This window comes from Rhamphochromis sp. 'chilingali' (assembly GCF_963969265.1).
Source record: "Rhamphochromis sp. 'chilingali' genome assembly, chromosome: 3".
Lineage (NCBI taxonomy): Eukaryota > Metazoa > Chordata > Actinopteri > Cichliformes > Cichlidae > Rhamphochromis > Rhamphochromis sp. 'chilingali'.
In genome coordinates this window covers 31,863,570-31,882,226 of record NC_137931.1, presented here as the reverse complement: position 1 = coordinate 31,882,226, position 18,657 = coordinate 31,863,570, and the positions used below count along the sequence as shown (strand labels likewise).

At 39.9% G+C, this 18,657-nt stretch overlaps 1 protein-coding gene across 3 annotated transcripts in view; it reads left to right on the top strand.

Annotated features, from left to right (window-relative positions):
- Window positions 1-18,247, top strand: part of gng12b (guanine nucleotide binding protein (G protein), gamma 12b) — a 28,793-nt gene extending 10,546 nt beyond the window's left edge. For 2 of the 3 annotated variants that reach the window (XM_080878697.1, XM_080878696.1), the window contains 2 exons: window positions 15,987-16,107; window positions 16,209-18,247. In XM_080878697.1, the coding sequence (XP_080734823.1) occupies window positions 16,015-16,107; window positions 16,209-16,334 (219 nt within the window). In that variant the 5' untranslated portion in view covers window positions 15,987-16,014 and the 3' untranslated portion in view covers window positions 16,335-18,247. Of the gene's footprint in view, window positions 1-11,940; window positions 12,391-15,986; window positions 16,108-16,208 lie in introns of those variants that run through there. The other variant, XM_080878698.1, reaches the window with a different exon arrangement.
- Window positions 18,248-18,657: the final 410 nt, after the last annotated feature.

Here is an 18,657-nt window from a genome sequence, read left to right as displayed (position 1 = left end):
ACTTTCAAATAGTAATTTTGTTCTTCTTCTTCTTATTATTATTTGGGTTCAGTCAAAATGTCCACTGAGATTGCAGTTGCATTCAGACCAGTTAAACTTGAATTTCCGTGAAAACTAAATCCTCAGTGATGTGCTGTATAGGTTTTTGTCATCCTGAAACTTTCCCAAATGTACTTTGCCTCCTTGTGCAGAGATGGGCAAGGTGGATGTTTCGAATTCTTTCTCAGTTAATAATACCTGTTTCATTGCTCTCAACTCAGTGTATGCAAACTCTCTGGTAATAACGTGTTAGTCCAAAGGGCAGATTAGTAATGGGTTAGGACTGCAGGTTTACAATCAGGTGTCACGAGACATAAGCTGCAAGCACTTGTGTAGTGTCCCTATTAGGACACTTTTGCACGGTGTCCACCCTATCTGCTCTTACGTCTGCAGCCTTGTCTTCTGCCTCTCCCACGGCTGTTCATTGTGTGCTCACTCAGCTCTGGGGTGCTCTAGAGTTCACCGGAGGGAGAAGAAGAGGGAGGTGGGAGAGTTGTTAGTGTGAGGTCAGAAGGCTGTGTTTTTCTTTCCCATCCCTAGCCTCTTTTTATGCCTCTCTGTCCTTTGTTCGTCATGATAAGCAGTCAGGTGGCAGCAGAAGTAGTCTCCCTGTCAGCCACTATCACTTAACACCACCTTCTCTCACTAGTGGGCATGTTTGATTACATCATGCGATTATATCAACTTCTCTACAAAAACCACAGGAAGCTCTCATTTGACTAAAAACCAGACTCTCATTTTATTTGTGCAGACAGTATTATATTTACAGGTTGTAATCTGCCATGCAACGTGGTATGCCATACCAGAATAAATTTTTTGGTTGCCTCAAAATCTAGCATGCACCCAATGCATGTTAGAGTCACTGATTATTGACAACAAATTTTTTTCCAGTTTATGAAAAACCAGAACATCAGCTTAGCATAATAAAGAGAAGAGTTTTTCAAACTTCAAGTGTTTGTTTTAGATTTCAAAAACACCCATAAAAGATGTAAGCTGCTAAACTTGTTTGTGTTTGATATTGGTATGGAGATACAGTTACTGTATGTGTAAATATGTGTTAAACTTAGCAGGTCTTCAGGTCCAGCTTTCGAAGCTCAGCTTGCTCTGTAAGTCATGCCATGTAGTCAAACAATGTAATGCAATAAATATGTGCAGTCTAACTGTCTAATTATCGCATAAATTTGTTAATAAAAACTATATATATTTTTTAAATGGCTCATTAAACAATCCACACTTGCATAGTTAAATTAAAACATTTAATCGATTTGTGTTTACATTGCTCCCATCACTCAAATGTGACCTGTGAGTGCATCAGGTTTTGTTCCATTGGCCACTTTTGATGTAGGATGGACTACAGATTCTATGTTTCTGACTCAGATCTGTCTTGCTTGAGTCTGATTCCGTCACAGACACGACATATATTTCGGGAAGGGAAGTGCTGTTTCTCAGATGCTTATGAAACATTCTGTGTTGCATCTTGTGCAATTGCATTCTTTGAATCGGCTGAGAAATTGCTACCTTAAGAGCATAGAGTTACTGACGGTTTCCCATTGAGATCCACCTGATCCGGTTCATGATGCCCACTTTGAAAACGCCTCATGATGTGAAGTCTAGAACAAAGTAACCAATAGATGATGCTACAGTGGCTATGTTCATGTACAGTTCTTGCTTAAAAAATTCACACAGTATTTGAAGTATGTTGAAAGAATATATTTAAATGTAGTTTAACATTTACTGACAATCTGGATAAGTACTTCAGACACATAGATTTAGCTTTATGTAGGAGGTGTGATAGTGGAGTCATCAAAAGAAGCGGGGTGGCACTGCGCCTGCACATGTATAGGGCTCAGACTTTAGTGCTACACCACTGATAACACCAAAACTTTGAGTCTGCAAAGTCTATGTGCTGAAATCAAGCACATTTAGAGTGCTTAACTTATTTTAGTTGTAGATCAGTTATCATCCCTGCTTTTTTAAATTGCAGGATGGAGTTCTTACATGAAGATAAACTGGGTCTCATTGAAATGTCCTGACAAACCTCAGGAGGAAGGGGTCATTTTGACCTTGGTAGCAATTGCGAGCACAGCAGCTGATCAAATGAATGAATGTGTTTGCTGATGTCAGTTACAGAATAATCATCTTTTCTTTTTTTTTTAAAGTGAAAGTGACTAAAATTTAAAAGCAACAAATCATTAAAGAAATAACATTTAAAAAAAATGAGTAGTAGCTTCAGATAAACTTCCCTTTTTAATCCTGGGTAATTGGAGCAACTTTCCACTGACCTGCTTTGCATTGCAGTGGAAAAGAGTAGAAAGGAGAGTAATATCTGAAAAGATGGACACAAAAATCATCTATAAAAGTAATGGACTGCATTGTCTTTGCAGGAGTCTTTTGCACCCTCCACAATATAAATAAAAAATATACTAGATTAGATTTTTACCATCATTAGACTCAGAATTAGACTCAGGATGCTCATAATTTCCTACACGTTCTTACCCTTTTAATCGCATGCTTTCTTTGCAGAAAATGTGCACTGAGCATTGATAAAATGTATGCTAATGAGTTGCCACAAAATGTGGTTTCTTATTTTGCACTTTTTTTTTAATGGTTGAGTGAAGTGTGAAGTACTGCCTGCTATTAAATGTTCTCAAAATTTTATTTTATAATAGAATGTATATAAAATGTTTAAACCTGCCACCCAGTAGTAAAGGTATAGTGAGTTAGCCTTCCTCTCTGGCAGAACCAGTAAAGAAAGAACAACCTTTGCATGCATGTAAGCTAATAAGTGTATGTGTGATGGTTAGGCATGCTGAGTGTGGGGAAGTGGGGAAAAGGTGAGAGCACTGTGTGTTGGTAACCTTGGAGGAATGGCATGGAAGTGTCAGCTGAAATCAAATCAAATCAAATCACTTTTTATTGTCACATCACATGTGCAGGCACACTGGCACAGCACATGCGAGTGAAATTCTTGTGTGCGAGCCCCACAAGCAACAGAGATGTGCAAACACAACAACACAAACGAGCAAAATACAAGAATGGCCAACCTGAAACTAATAAATATATGTACAATATATAATAGTGTATGCATTTCTGGATGTGTATACTAAATATTTTCCTACGTGTGTGTGTGTGTGTGTGTGTGTGTGTGTGTGTGTGTGTGTATACACATTTTTACAAATTAAATAGTAAAAAAAATGTGAATGTGGCTGAATGTGTAATGGTGATACAAGGGAGGACGACCTGCTGACGTTTATCCTTGAGCAACAGAGCATGTAAAAAAAAAAAAAAAAAAAAGTTGTAGATTACTTGGTTTGACATGTTATTCAACTGTTCATTCACACCCCTGTCTGTGTTCAGTATTGCTGTTTTTGAAGCTAAATGTGAAGCGTCTTGTGATGTGATGCTGCAGTTTAATGTGGACTGAGAGGAATTTCCTTCTCCCTGTTTATTTTCCCACAAAGTAGGGAGTAAAACGGGTTGGTCTTCTTGCAGAGAAAGAACCCTTTGGAGCTAAATGCATCCATTTCTGTTCATGAATAACAGGGTGGTGCAGTTGGTTAGAAGTGTAAATGCTGGATTATTTAAACAATGAGAGCTGTGACTTGTACGTTGGGTGCCATGTGAGAGCTAAAGGTGGTGCGAGACTGAGGGGTTGTGGGTTTACTGAATTCCTATCTGGTGAGCGGTGCATTGGTTTCTGTCTAGACAAAGCTCAGTTGTCGGGGAGACCCATGCAGATCCAGGACTGCCCCAGGCTCCAGGAAGTATTGGTGGGAGAGAGTAGGCTGTTATTTTTTTTTCCTCCATCCTGCTCACTTTTCTTTCCTTTGGGGATTTCAGCAAATGCAGCCTATTGCTGAGAGTGGGTTTTTTTTTGTTTTGTTGGTGGTGGTGGGAGTTTTTCTCCCATGATCGGGTGGAGACAGCTTGGTGCATGTGTGCAGTGATATCAGTGGCATAAAAATCCCACTGCTTTCATGTCTCACACTCACCAGGAAATAACATCCTGAATACTCACATTTACAGATGCATACACACTCAGCCACTTTGTGTAGGGCCCATCACAGTTGGATCACAGTTAGAACATTTTTACAAGTAAAACGGGTCTTTAGCTTTCTGATTATGGACGTCCTTTGTGTGGCTCAATTGTCTCGGAGTGGCTGTTTGCAGCAAGATAAGTCAAAGACGATGACTGTCAGTGAGCAGACAGAACTAACTAAGGGTTCATTAACTCTTACACTCAGCCATGCCTTGAGGGCTCTTTCCTGGAGCCAAGACAGATTCTTGTCTGGAGGATTTAGGGTTGACAGCAGACTTATTAACCATTTCCAAAATCTAAGTGACGATAATAAAGTCTGGATAAACACAGAAATATCCCTGCAGACGCCCCGTCCCCTTCAATCTGGATGTCTGGCTTGTCTGGAGTAGGGCGCTAGTAACGTGGTGTCAGGGAGGATTGGGCGATTATATTAAAATGTTAAACTTTTCACTACTGTCAAACAAAGATACTGAATACATTTCTTTGCACTACTTGGGATCAGTAGATAGTTGCCTTCTAACTTTAAAATGAACAAATAGGTGGTAAAAAATGTGAGTGCACACTCTATAACATGTCTTTGTGATGACTCGGAGTTTGTCACTAATTTTGAAGTGGAAACTCATGTGTGCTATTTCAGGAAAGTTCATCATTTCAGATGCTAGTAACAAGACTCAAATGATCGTTTAGTTCACATATTGCAAGCGTAACCCCCGCGAAAGCTTGTGCATTATTGTCTTCAAATACATTTACTGTATGCTGCTTAAAGCATATGTTGGCTATAAACTACATTTCCCACAATGCATTTTGATTGTTTGAACATCGCTTTAAACAATCGGGGGCAAGCGGGAGAACATCTAGCTTAATGTGATGTACCGCCAGATCTGTTGTTTGAATATAGACAACAGAAACATCAGAATCTCAGTTAAAAGCTCATAAAACCATTTCAACAACCACCAAAAAGCTAAATCGGCAAACAATTAACGAACAGGTGCGGGAAGCCAACATCTCCCAGATTCCAAAACTACAGATTTTGTCACTCTCCAACCAAAATTCACTGAACCAGCAGCAAAAGGAGACGACTACTTTACACCTTACGTTTGAAAAACATTGTAATGAATTCCCACTTACTTTGGCTGTCTTCCCTCACAGCTTTCGCTCAGTGTACTTTGAGACCAGTTTCCCATCAAAAATCTCTATTTTCTGCCTTATTTGCTTGCTCATTACGCATCAGTTTATCATTGTGTACAGTGTTGTTGGCCTCCTTTTTTTCCTCCAAAAAATGACATCTGACAAGAGAGCCTAATTTCTGCTATTCAGTACTAAAGAGATTTCAACTTTCTGACAGATTTCTTTTCTTTGTCGCAGCAACTTTTTCTTTAAGATGTAGAAAACAGTCCAATATGTGGCTTCAGAAAGGGGAGTTTCACTTCTCCGGCCCGCTTAAGATCAAAGTGGGCTGTAGGTGGCTCGCAATGTAAAATGAGTTTGACATCCCTGATTTAGATGGAAAACTTTTTTAAGTTAGCCATCAAACAACTGTTGATGGATTGCAGTCAAAGTGGGTGGATGAAAAAATCAACAAGTTTTTAAAGTGTTGTTTCAAAGCTCTTTTTATTACACATGTTCAAAGTGAGTTTTGCAACAGGTTTGCATGATAACCCCCACCCACATTAATTTCCATATTAATAGCAACAGCTGCTGGCTGGCATGTTGTCTTGCATCTGGCCGTCCAGATTTAGCTTCAGACATGGTGGGGTAGTTCCTTTTTTGTCCGTCTGTTGCTCTTCTGTATTTGTCAAATAAAGGCAATATCTCCCAAAGCCAAATCTAATTTCTTTGGAAAATAATCAAAGCAGAGGGAGGAGGAAACTGAATACAGCATGATAAAGTGTAGTAGAAGAGAGCAGCACCTGGTTTGGGGCTTTTTAGCTGCTTGTCTTTCACTAAATTCCAAGTACATAAAAGACAAGTTGCCAGAACTTCAAAGAGCATTCTAATCTATAGATGTCATTCACTGTACCTCTCCACAGGGTGTGTATGAAAAAGACCAAGATGAACTTATATCTCAGGGAATCAGAAGCACATTAGTCAAAGCTTTGAACTTTTAAACGGCTGCGCCTGTCTGCAGGCTGTGTGACCGAACATGCACACGCTCTCAAAAGAAACCTGTTTTTCCGCACATGGGGCCCAGGTGGGAAGAAAGGACAGGCAGACGGAAACTGGAGTGAAAATCTGTTGTCCTAAATCTGACCTCACCCTTGGTTTTAGAAAAAAAAAAATGAAAAAAAATCTGCATGCCAGTAGTTCAGGAAATGGATGTAAAGTAAAGTGAGAAGCTCAGAGAGAAACTTGCAGCCTGTGACTCAGCGGCTCGGAACCCCGATCTCCTTTTTAATCTGCAGCGCAAACACCGACACCTTCTGTGATTCTTTTCATGTCTGCTGACTTCACACAGTTAGGTGTTCAAAGCTTTTTGGACAGCACCGCCGACGCCTTTAAAGTCTGTCACCATCAAAGCTTGTAATCGATGATGCTCATGCACACATTGAAATGTTATAGCATTAGTCATACAGTTTGCCTCCTCCAACACTCAGAAGAGACGCTGTGTGTTTGTCTCTCTTTGGGAGGCCTCTGTCTCTTTCCTCTGCACGCCTGACTGGGCAGTCTGGTTCCCTGATAACATCAGGCTGTCTGAGATTAGTGCTCATGAGGGCGCAGTTAAACTTGTAAAAGCTCACAACTCCTGTCCCAGTTGCCTCTGCTGTGAACAATGCAAAAATAGCTGTTGTGAGTGTGGCACAATACTGATAGCCTGTCTGCATTGTCACTGTGCCTCTCAAATGAGCCTAAGCCTCAGAGCTTATTGTAGAGGCTGCCACAGATCCTGGCCCAGGAGTAGACTGTGGAGCCTGCCGGGGTTGTCTCAGTGTAAGGGACAGATAACAGAGGTGCTCTGTGTCCCACGGAGCAACACTTTTGTAACTGCAGCTGATAACTAATCATACAGGACATGGTTAGTAGCCTGCCTTTAGTTGGGCAAAACAATGAATAACACCTTTGTATGCAATAGATAGGAGTTAATGAAGCATTTGTTCTTTATTGAAGCAATTAAGTATTATAAATAGTGATATATTGCAGCAGAGTATTGAAATTACATAGTCCATCCAAAGCTGTAGTTGCTCCCCTTTGGCTTGTAACATTGCACAGAGATCTGCCTGACCAAACACTCTTAATGGCTTACTGACATATTATCATATGTGTGCTGAATCCTTCAGATCATCAAAGAATTTGTAATGTTAGACATACACAGTCCGAGTAAAGACAAAATGAAGATTTGAAATGAAAATATGATTTATTAAAAGCCAAAAAATATCCAAACCTGGTCCTTTGCGAAGAAGTAATTACCCCCTAGACGTAATAACTGGTAGCGCCACCCTTTGCACTCTATCGTGTTTGTGATAGCTGTGATAGCTTCTTCGCTGATATATATATTTTTTTCAATTTAGCCACTTTGGAGGGGTTTTGAGCATCTCAATGTGATTTAAGTCCAGACTTTGACTTTTACATATTTAAAAAAAAATTTATTCATTTAATTTGCTGGAGTATTTCAGAATCATTTGTACTTGGTAAATGGCCTGTATTTGTATAGCGCTTTCCTAGTCCCTAAGGACCCCAAAGCACATTGCACCCACATTCACACACTGGTGATGGCAAGCTACATTGTAGCCACAGCTGCCCTGGGGAGCACTGACAGAGGCGAGGCTGCCGAACACTGGCGCCACCGGGCCCTCTGACCACCACCAGTAGGCAACGGGTGAAGTGTCTTGCCCAAGGACACAACGATTGAGACTGTCCAAGCCGGGGCTCGAACCGGCAACCTTCCGATTACAAGGCGAACTCCCAACTCTTGAGTTGCCCAGCTTGAGCTTCAGGACATGAGCTGTTTCTGTGTTAGTGTTAGTTTCATGCCAGATATAACAGGACGCAAACCTTCCAGAAATATCAACTTTTGTCTCATCAGTCCACAGAATCTATTCATCAAAATGTTTTTTTCCGTGTTGTTTTTGGTCAACAGTGGTTTTCACCTTGGACCTCACCAGTAGATTCCATTTTTGCCCACTCTTTTAAATATTCTGAACACTGACCTTAACAGAGACAAGTGAGTGCTGCATGTCCGTAGTTCTGGGTTCTTTCTTGCTCCTGGAGTAATTTTGGTAGGCTGGCCACTCCTGGGATGGTTCAAGGTTCTTTATTTGTCACATGCATAGTTATACAAGTATAACACACAGTGAATACTGCAAGCAGGCGAATTCTGTACATTAATATGACTATTTTACAGGATAGACAATATAAACATGTTTAAAATTAAAGGAGTTGAAATGTACATTGTGCCTGGGTTTAGAGTGTCTGGAAGAGAGTCCTGTCTCAGTCAATTATAGATGATGTGAGCGGGCGGGTGTGTGTGTTTAGGGCACGGATGGCTTGGGGATAGAAGCTCCTCTTGAGTCTCTCTGTCCTTGCCCGGAAGATGCGGAACCTTCTACCAGATTGCAGAAGTTGGAACAGTTTGTTGCCAGGATGGGACGGGTCCTTCAGTATCTGCGCTGCTCTAGTCCGGCATCTCCTGGTGTAGGTGTCCTGAAGCGGGGGGAGAGCAATCCTGCAGCAGCGTTCTGCTGTACGGATCACTCTCTGGAGAGCCTTTTGGTCCTTCACACAGCTGTTCCCAAACCACGATGTCATGTTCTGTGTGAGGATGCTCTCCACAGCGCCTGTATAGAAAATCCTGAGGATCTTTGGAGAGACCCTGAACTTCCTCAGTTGTCATAGGTGATACAGGCGCTGCCTAGCCTTTTTGGTCTGGACCTGAATGTGGGCAGCCCATGTCAGGTCTGAGGAGATGTGGACACCAAGATACTTGAAGGACTGCACCCTCTCCACTGGAGCTCCATTGATGATAATGGGCTTGTAGTCTCTGTGCTGACCCCTTCTGAAGTCCACCACCAGCTCCTTAGTCTTCACCACTGATCCCAGTTTTTGTCATTTGTGGATAACAAATAAAGAACCTTGAACCTTGAACGGCTTGCAATCTGGCTATTAGTCTTTCCAGACTAATAGATATAAATAACATTGTTTCTCATTTGTTCTTTAGATCGTGGTATGATGTGTTGCGTTTATAGATCTTTTAGCTTACTTCATATTATCAGACAGGTTCAGATTAAGTGATTTCTTGATTCAACAGTATTTGAAATAATTACACTTGTGTCTCTATTGAAATTGAGCTCAGCTTTCCAAACAATATGGTTAATTAATGAGTTAACTCTGAATTGAATCATCATGTAAAAAATGCATTTTGTTTTTATTCCGGTTATCTTTGTCTATTGTTGTTATTTGTTGATTATCTGTAAGTGTGATGAATATTAAAAAAAGAAATCAGGAAGGGGGGGAGTGCTTTTTCATGACACTGCCACACTGTTGACAGGCAATGCGTCAGTTCTAACCCAAACCCTGTTATCAGGATGAATACCCTGGTGCGTGTCCTGCTTGCACTTTATTTTCTCCACTTGCTGATTTGCTTTATTTTTCAAGGTCCTTTTCCTGTCGATTAGGGTTAGGAAAATACTGTTTTTCAAGTTGAAATATGCCCTCTCACAATAGTAACCTTGCTTGTAGGAGTTTTCCGTTACACCCACATATCACTAATGTCATCACCCAGTGCGTAAGGGTCCGGAAGCTAACCTTGTTCCTAAATGAGCCATGTGAGCTTATTTAGTAAAACAGAACTAAAAGCCTGGGGATGAGAATGAGCTGAATCGATGCATAAAAATCTAGAGCTGTAATTAGCCTGAAACATGCAAATCAAAGACCAGCAAGTGGGCTGTAAGCCAGCTAAATAACAGGCTTCAGTATTCTATTGCAGTGCTTCTCAAAGCATGGAGGCATGGAGACACTGCAGGTTGGGCGCACATGCAGGTGGAAGTGCATCACCTTGGGAACTCTTACAGTTTGGTTTTCTGTTACTTTTTGTTCTCACTAGCTTTTTACTTTTGTGGTTACTCTCATAACTCGTGTTTAAAAAAAAAAAAAAAAAAAGCTTAAAATTGCTCACTTCACAGTAACTCTGTTTGGAAATGAAAGCCACTTCAGTAACCCAACCTGCCATTACCCAGTGCCACAGGACAGGACACTTTGTACCTAAATGAGTCACAAATTTAATAAAATACCACTAAATGGTGCCTGGGGAATGAGAACGAGGTGTATCGATATAACGGCGCAATAAATCTCTAATTAGCCTAAGGTTTGCACGTCAAAAACCAGAAAACAGACCAAAATGTCAGTTAAATAACAAGTTCACTTCTCAAACTGTGGGTCTTGGAGCCACTGTAGGTGAGAAAGGGAGATGCCAAGTGAGGCTTTGGAACTGGAACATGCCAAAAAAAAAAGAGAGCATGAGAAGCATGCAGTGGGGCAATTTAAGTCATTTGTAAAGCATCAAGAAAACGGTACCCATGCTTTTGAATGTTGCACCGAAAATTAATTTGTTCAGTTGTATGTTTGCGTGTGCCTATCTTTTTCCACCCTCTTGACCATTTCACTCTTGAAAAAAAAAAAAAAAAAGAATTGTCTCAGAAAGGTTAAACACAGAACATAATTTTAAAAAATGAAGAATTTGCAGCACCAACAGCCAATTCTTGAACTCTTGCTAGTCACGGATGGAAACGGGAATAGTTTGAGCTTTCATTAATGAGTTTTGCAAATTTTTGTAGCAATCACTCCCGCTTTGAGCTTGTTAGGGTTAGGGAGGACCATATGGACCAAAGAAATGATAATAACAGCTAAGGAGTATTTCAGTACACATATGGGCATATGATATGTCATTAGGTCATTAGAGTATTTGGTCAGGCAGCAGATCTGTGTGCACTATTACACACTAAAGGGCAAAAGCTGCTGTCATAAACTCTGCAGGACCTCTGTGCTGGCACTGTGAGGGCCCACCTGTGCAAAAGCCCTGAAGCCACATCAAAGTAAGCCCTCTGCTGTAAAACTTCAAATATGTTTTCATCAATCCTTTCAGTATGCCACATGTTTACATTTGCCACACATAAGCACACACGCTAGATGCAGACAGGCGCAACACAGCTGAAGACATTTCAGACATTCTTTTGGCTAGCAGGATCTTAAAGACTCTGCCGCACTTGGAATCACACACCCGCAGTGATAAAAGTTCACTACTTGTTTATGTTTGTTTTACTGGAATGAGTGCACTTTTTTTTTTTTTTTTTTAAACCACGCATTTGTTTAATTGAGGTCTTATTTCAAAAATAAAATTTCTAGTGTACTAAAAAGTGTTCCTTGCAGTAGGAACTATCTGCATATAGTGCAGTGGTGGTTTTAACTCAGGAATACTTCATGTTTTTCAAGAAGTATAAAACATAAACAAGCTCATTCGGGGCAAATGAGCTTGTTTATGTTTTTTGACTTTGGGGCAAATCCAGGTTAAACGTTTCTTGTATTTGAGTATGCATGCTATAAACCAGTCCGGTTTGCCTCACTACAGTACATACATATTACGGGAAAAGTATGGGAGTTTTTTTTTCTTCTTCAAGAAATATAAAAATACTCATTTTATTCAAATAGCTTTAGTACGGTCAGAATCTTAAGGAGAACCTACAACAAAAGTCACATTATTGACATGCATGAAATTTAGAAGTAATTAGTTTATTTTGATCCCTCAGAAGCAGCAGGGTTACTGTAACACTAGTCACTGCCTTGACTTATAATAAGGGATTACTTGGAATCCAGCTCATTTCAGGAGAGGGACCTCCCTGTATCAGACAGTTCCTTTGAACGAAGTTGCACAGCAGAGTCTGTGTGTGATGAACCAATCCTGCTGGAAGGATCTGTAAACCCATTCACCTCTTTCAGTCTGGCTGCTGAAGACAGTATGCCACATCTGGTCTCTGCGGTCTCCACGTCTCTGTGACTGGTGGACGATCACCTCCCAGCAGCTACTTTTTAGCTGTTCTCATGAGTTTTTTTTTTTTTTTTTTTTTTTTGTAACCTGGAACTTATTTTTTATTGCAAATAATTTCACTTTGTTTTTCTTATGAACTTTTTACAGCTTTCTATAGAAAGTGGTATAGGTTATAAATCTTTTCACAAATCAGCAGCAGAGCCAAAATAAATCAAGCAATTTGATAAATCGGGAAATAGCACAAAGGTTTTAAACCTTTTATCTGTTTAATGTGCAGAAAGAATTGTCCATGCTTTTACTTTTAGTTGTCTGGATGTGCAGCTCAAAGGATTATCAGGTAAACATCCTAATTTCAGCTCTACAGGAAATATGACCACTATAGCACCTGTACTGAGGTCATTGTATTGGCTTTTGCTTGTTTTAGAACTAAACCCCTAATACTTTTTTTCTTCTTCATTGCCTGCTTATTCTGGGACATCAGTCAAAAGTGGTGAAGTGTTATGGATCTTATGGGTATATTCTTAGTTATTTTATTTATTCACTTGCTCACGTCAGTCTGTTGACTTAGTTTCATATTATCTGACTAGGTTTGTGCCTGCAGCCTCTGTTGTAGCTCGTGCTTTGTGCAGCACATTGTGAATCCACCTAGAATGAAATGTGCTGTATAAATAAGTTCTGCTTTCTTTCTTGCCTAATAGTTTAAGTGAGAAGCTGAATCTCTAGAAAAAAAGTACATTTATTTCAGAATGGGTTTTTATTTCACTCTTTGTATTTTAATAACATCATGGACACAAACTGGCATGATCTGACAGTGTTCCACTGAACTTCTTGAGATGCCAGGAATACTTGTCTTTGAAGTGCCCCCACAAATGCTCTTTGAGGTTGAGGTCAGGTAGCAGTCCACACTCCCTGGTCTACTTTGGTGTTCAAGTAGGCCCTCAAAGCTTTGAGGTGTGTTTGGATTCATTGTCCTGCTGCAGTATGTATCATTCTCCAGAAAAATGCAGGGTGGAGCATCTCTCTGAAGAATGGAGTGTGGCTTGTTTTTGGTCAGGGTTTTGATTAAGTTCAGGTACTCTGCTCCAGGGTAGACACACCTGGTCTGCTGGAAATGTGAGGCATAGCCAGGTTTACTTGCTTTCTTGCCTAATGGTTTAAGGCATAACCAGTGAGGGAACAATAGCTAAAAGTTGCTTCACCTAAACAATCTGAAAGCCACCAATCTGCTTCACTTTCAAAGCTGTCATACAACTAGTGCAATCTTAAGTGGATCTTCTTAATTATGCGTCTAATTGACAGCAATTCCATTACTGAATTTGTTTATCTATTAAATTCTTTAATTCCCTTGACCCAGTTTTATATGAGCAAAGTAGTACACCTATAGAAGTTTTCTTTTGGATCAGTATATCTGCTATAATATTTGAAATTCCAAACAGGTTACTCATGCTAGCTGTAGCATGTTTGTGCAGCATTCCTTTTCATTTAGGCATAAAATGTGCTAAGCAGGATTGCAATATTTAGAAGGATAAGCTGCTTAGTTGGGAAAGAGTTTTTTGGACTCTAAAGTGTACTTATTATGGCAGTTTGTATGGGGAATAATATGCAACAGGGGGTCACAGTTTTTTAGGGCATAGTGCCCTTTGCTATACTAACATTAAACATGCAAGCTGCAAGTAAACCTACACAGCCATACCAGGATAGGTATGGATGCCCTAAATACCTTAGATGTTTTTTAGTCTGTGACTTGTGTTGCAAGATGAAAGGTCTCTACACTTCCATCTCAAAAATCTAATGTTTAGATCAGTGTAAACAGTCACTGTTACCCAGCACTTTTATGTTTCTGGTCTCAGGGCTTGATAGTAACAGCCAGCGTCACACAGTGTCCATGCAGACGTTAGTGGGTAGTTACTAACCCTGCTGTGACGCAGCTCTAACCTTTTTCAGAGTCCACTCCTGCCTGGCCAGCACAGCTGTGTTGACGAGAGATGCATGACATGAAGTGGTAACTTCCTTTGTACAATGAGTACACAGGTCCAGAATGTTGTACACGAGCCTGACAGTAAATATGTGCAATCGTGCTTTTGGTTTTAATGTCAGCATGCAGGTTTTCAGGAAAGCTACCTTGACAACTGCCTTGCAAAAGCCTTGCACTCCAGCAATAACAGCTACACTTTCTCTATCCTAGGTTATTATCCCATGTCTGTAGCTTCTATTTTTAGCACCTCCACCCCATATTTAATCATTTATACTTTGGAGGGTAACAGGCGATACTGCTTCCTGTGGAGGAAGCGGAAAGGAGTGGGTGGGTGAGGGGGGGGGGGGGGGTTAGAGAGATGTATGGTCTTGTCTTTTTTTCTGTAGGCAGTTCTGCAGTTGCCCATGTTTCATCTCCCTTCCGTTTCAGCGTGTTCCCCTCCTCCGTAATATCCTGCATCAGAGCACAGAGCTAACATTTACTGCACCACATGCCAAAGGTTATTTTTGTCAGTCCCACAGAGCTGCTCTCTGCTGTGTTTTCTTAATGTGTTCCAGGAACAAAAGCTGCAAATTATCAGCTGAACAATTGCTATGCACAGTTTAAGTTCTCAATAAAATTGCTCAACAGTGCATTTACTGTGTTTTACTCTAACTTTGAATACAAGACATTGTGTTACTCTTGCGTTAGAGACTGTTTCTGGTTTTTAAAGGAAATTGCTTTTAGTGGAGAAAACAGAAAGGAAACACAAGGTTTTGTTCAAAGACTGCTTCCCCTTTGAATTCTGCCTGACAGTTGGCTAAAGTTAAATGTAAAAAATGGCCAGCGTGTCGCCTCCCCTACGAGCAATGACGTAATGAGTCGGTAAAAGCAAACCAATGTATCCTGGAAATGGGAATTGTGAAACTGGGTTGGGTCACAGCTTTTATGCATATTGAATGAATTCAGGATTTGGTCAACTGCCACTTCTGAGAAGTTGCACAGTTATAGAGTTTGTTTCAGCTTCCACATTTTAGTAACTTGATTTCTTATATCTAAGGACATCATGCATAAAACCTCTAATGCGTAAACATGCAGCTTTGTATTTTTTCTTATAGCCCTTTTTTGTTAGTGAGTGCTTGCCAATAACTGAAATATTTCATGTATTACATAGATTGTTGCAACATTTTTATGCAGACATACACAGTGATATAGACTGTATCTCAAAGATGGTTAAAGCCATTGGTCCTTGATGTTTTGTCTAGAACCACCTCGTGTAGTGATCTGTCATTTGATTGGATTTTTACTTTCCTGGGAGAATCTTATGGCAGGTGGAGGAAAATCAAGCCAATTGATGTCAGGTATGACAAATCATGCCACAATGATTTGTCGTTGGGTCATGAAATAAAATTGCACTTCCCACTTAGTACATCAGCATTAATTTTTTGGCAGAAGAGACTTTTTTGTGTTCTTTTGTTTTAGTCCGAGCCAGATTCCTTCTTGCTCCGTTTCAACTTTTATAGCTCTATTTCACATCTTTCCTCTTATTGGTATCATTTTAAAACAATATTTTTTTCAACATTTAATTTTGTAACTTAATATTGCATTTAAATGCTGTAACCTTAGCAGAAAGGTAATGTGCAGCTGGGACATGGGAGGTATCGAATACAGCTTTTAAGCCAAATAACTGCAATTTGACTTGATGCTAAGCTCATTCGTCTCTATATACTAATAGCATCAAGTCTATGTTCATCAACTTAGATTCTGTTTTGTTGCTGTTATAGCCTCGCATGTATTTTTAGCAGCAGCTTGGCCTTTGTGTCACTTCTTTAATCTCCCGCAGGAACATCTTGTTGCCAGTCAGCATATCAACAAATTAATTAGACTGTGGTTTATTTGGTTTCCTTTATCTAAATACCAGATGCATCTCTACACTAATTAACGTGCATTCAGTAAGGATCATATTTTGTCTTACACAGGTTTAAGCACAGCTGTCTAAAAACTGCAATGTCATCAAAAATGCAGAGCTCCAGTAGCATAGTTCAGGCCAGACGGACGGTGCAGCAGCTGAGGATAGAAGCCAGCATCGAGAGGATAAAGGTATGTCTGCAGTCACATTCACACCACTATGACTGTTCCACTTTCTTTTTTTTTTTTTTCTTTTTTTTAGGAGATTGGTGTATTTACTGATTTCTTTGCAGGTGTCCAAGGCTTCATCGGAGCTGATGCGCTACTGTGGAGAGCACGCCAAGAATGACCCGCTGCTAATGGGTATCCCTGCTTCAGAAAACCCTTTCAAGGACAAGAAGCCTTGCACAGTTTTGTAGGGAAACACCTGAACTCTTGCTTTTGATGCTAAATCCTATGTGTAAAAGCTCTGCTCACAACTTGCCTTAAGGCCAGTATACCCCTTAACTTTTTCACATGCCTGCTTGAGTTTGATAAGGAATGTAGTCCTCTCTGCCTTTTAGTCAAATAGCTGTGACACCAAAGAACGGGCAGAAGGCTGAAGCCGTTGCCTCTGATCAAAGCTGCGGCTCTAACAAAGATGATTAAAAGTGGTGGCTTTTGTTTGTCTGCACTGTAATCTGACAGGATCTGGAAGGCCACAGACCTCAGCCTGAAAGGAGCTGAGAGTTGGGAGAGTTGATGACTGTAATTATGACAGCACGTATAAACAAGCCCCCTTCAAGTCATTGGTCTAATCAGATTTAGGCTTTGGGTTTTCACTTCTTGCTTTCATCAGGAAACTGTTTGTATTCTGTTCAGAATGAGACAATTAACAAGATAATGATATCCTGTCAGATGAGTTAACTGTCCAAACTCTAATGGACCTGCATTTCCGGGATAAACAGAAAGGGAGGTCCATAACCACTGATGTACTTTTTATTGTCACGCATTTTGACTCAGAAGAAATGGTCTAGAATCATCAAAGGAGACCCATTATGATAATTTCCAGCTCCGCATTTTATCCTTAGACTCTACTACAGTAGTTTTATATGATTTTACAATTTAAAATATTCCTTAGTTTTTATGCATTCTACTTTACTTCCTATTCCCCTCCTCTTATGTCACGTTTAATCTGATTGGCTGCCTCTCACAAGTAGGTGGGGCTTCTGCACCATACCTTATTGCCCAAGAGGGAGGGGGACTGCCTGAAGCTGTGCTTAGAGCAGTCTGAAGGCTGAGCTTTTAGATCATAGGGATTACTCGATCATACGTGTCTCTTATATCTAACCTTATATAACCTTTCCAGAGATGCAAAGAGTTTGTTCAAATATAATTCAGATTTTGATTTTTTTAGACATTTCAAAAAATGATGTGGTGCACTTGTACAGTGCAGTGCCAATATTTCAGGATGAATTGATGCTTAATTTTGCTGTAAGCTTGCTGTTTTTGCAACTTTGGTTGTATTCAGCGGAGAGCGATAAAAGAACACGAACATGATATCTGTAAGTCTTACGATGCAAGTACTTGGAGGATGACACTCTTAAATGGAGTAAACCTTAACCTTGCCATGAAGCCGTTACTGTAGAAGAAAAATATTTACAGTAATCAGACTCATCAGATCTAGTTTCGCTGCTTCTGTCTGCAGACCTGAGGCTTCTTGTTTGTACACTTCAGGCACTGTGAAACTAATGAACACCAAATGACTGTTATGAGTTTGAAACATTTCATGTTTACAGCTCAAACTTCCTTTGATTATATCATGTTGACATAGCTGCAACTTTATGTCATTTGTGAGCTATACTCTTGCTAAAACATGAGCAACTACTTTTGTAATTTTACCAGCCAGGGCCTTAATAATGAAGTTAATCCTACTTTAACCTCTTGACTACCTTTAAGTCACATAAGTGCTGTTGTCTAAAACTGTGAATTATAAGATTCTTTAGGTGAATTAAGAGATATATGGGGTATATCTTACTAAAGGCTTGTAACACTGTGCCCATGTACCAGAGTATGTGCTTGCTTGTAAATGTTCTTTTCAGGTTTCAGTCAAACCTTAACATTTGACTTTCTATTTTGTTTCATGAGTTCAATGTTTGGGATTAAAAAGTGTTACGTGTTGCTGTGTTAACGATACATCTGGTTGATTTTGATCAGTCTGTATGGATTTATGTTTTTGTTGATAAGTCTGTGGTTTCTCACACGTGGTGTCAATAACAGCTTACTGTCATATTCAAACCTTTGCCTGTTGTTGCATATATTCAATGCAAATAAATATGGAAAACAAGTTAAATTATTCAACTAAATTTACATAAGCCTGTTTTAGACATTTTCATTGCATGAATCATCATTTATATAATCAAATGGAGGGTCTACAGTGTTCATTTTTCGGCTCCATATGTTTGATATTGGACTTTACAATAGTAGGTTTTCATCATTTAAAGTTCATGATGATCCTTATTTGTCTTAGACTGAGCATTGGTGCAGATCTTAAGTGAATCCAACATCTAAAACAAACTGAACTACCTTTTAAGCAAGCTATCTGCTGATTGGCTGCCCCTTGTAAACAGCAGGGTTTGAACAGCTGTGGTTGTAGCTGTAGCTGTGTTCCTGACATTAAGAAATTCATAGTAGGGATATCCACTCTCACTGACATTATGTAGAGCCGAGAGCAGAAAAATGTCCTGATATCGAGCATCTAAA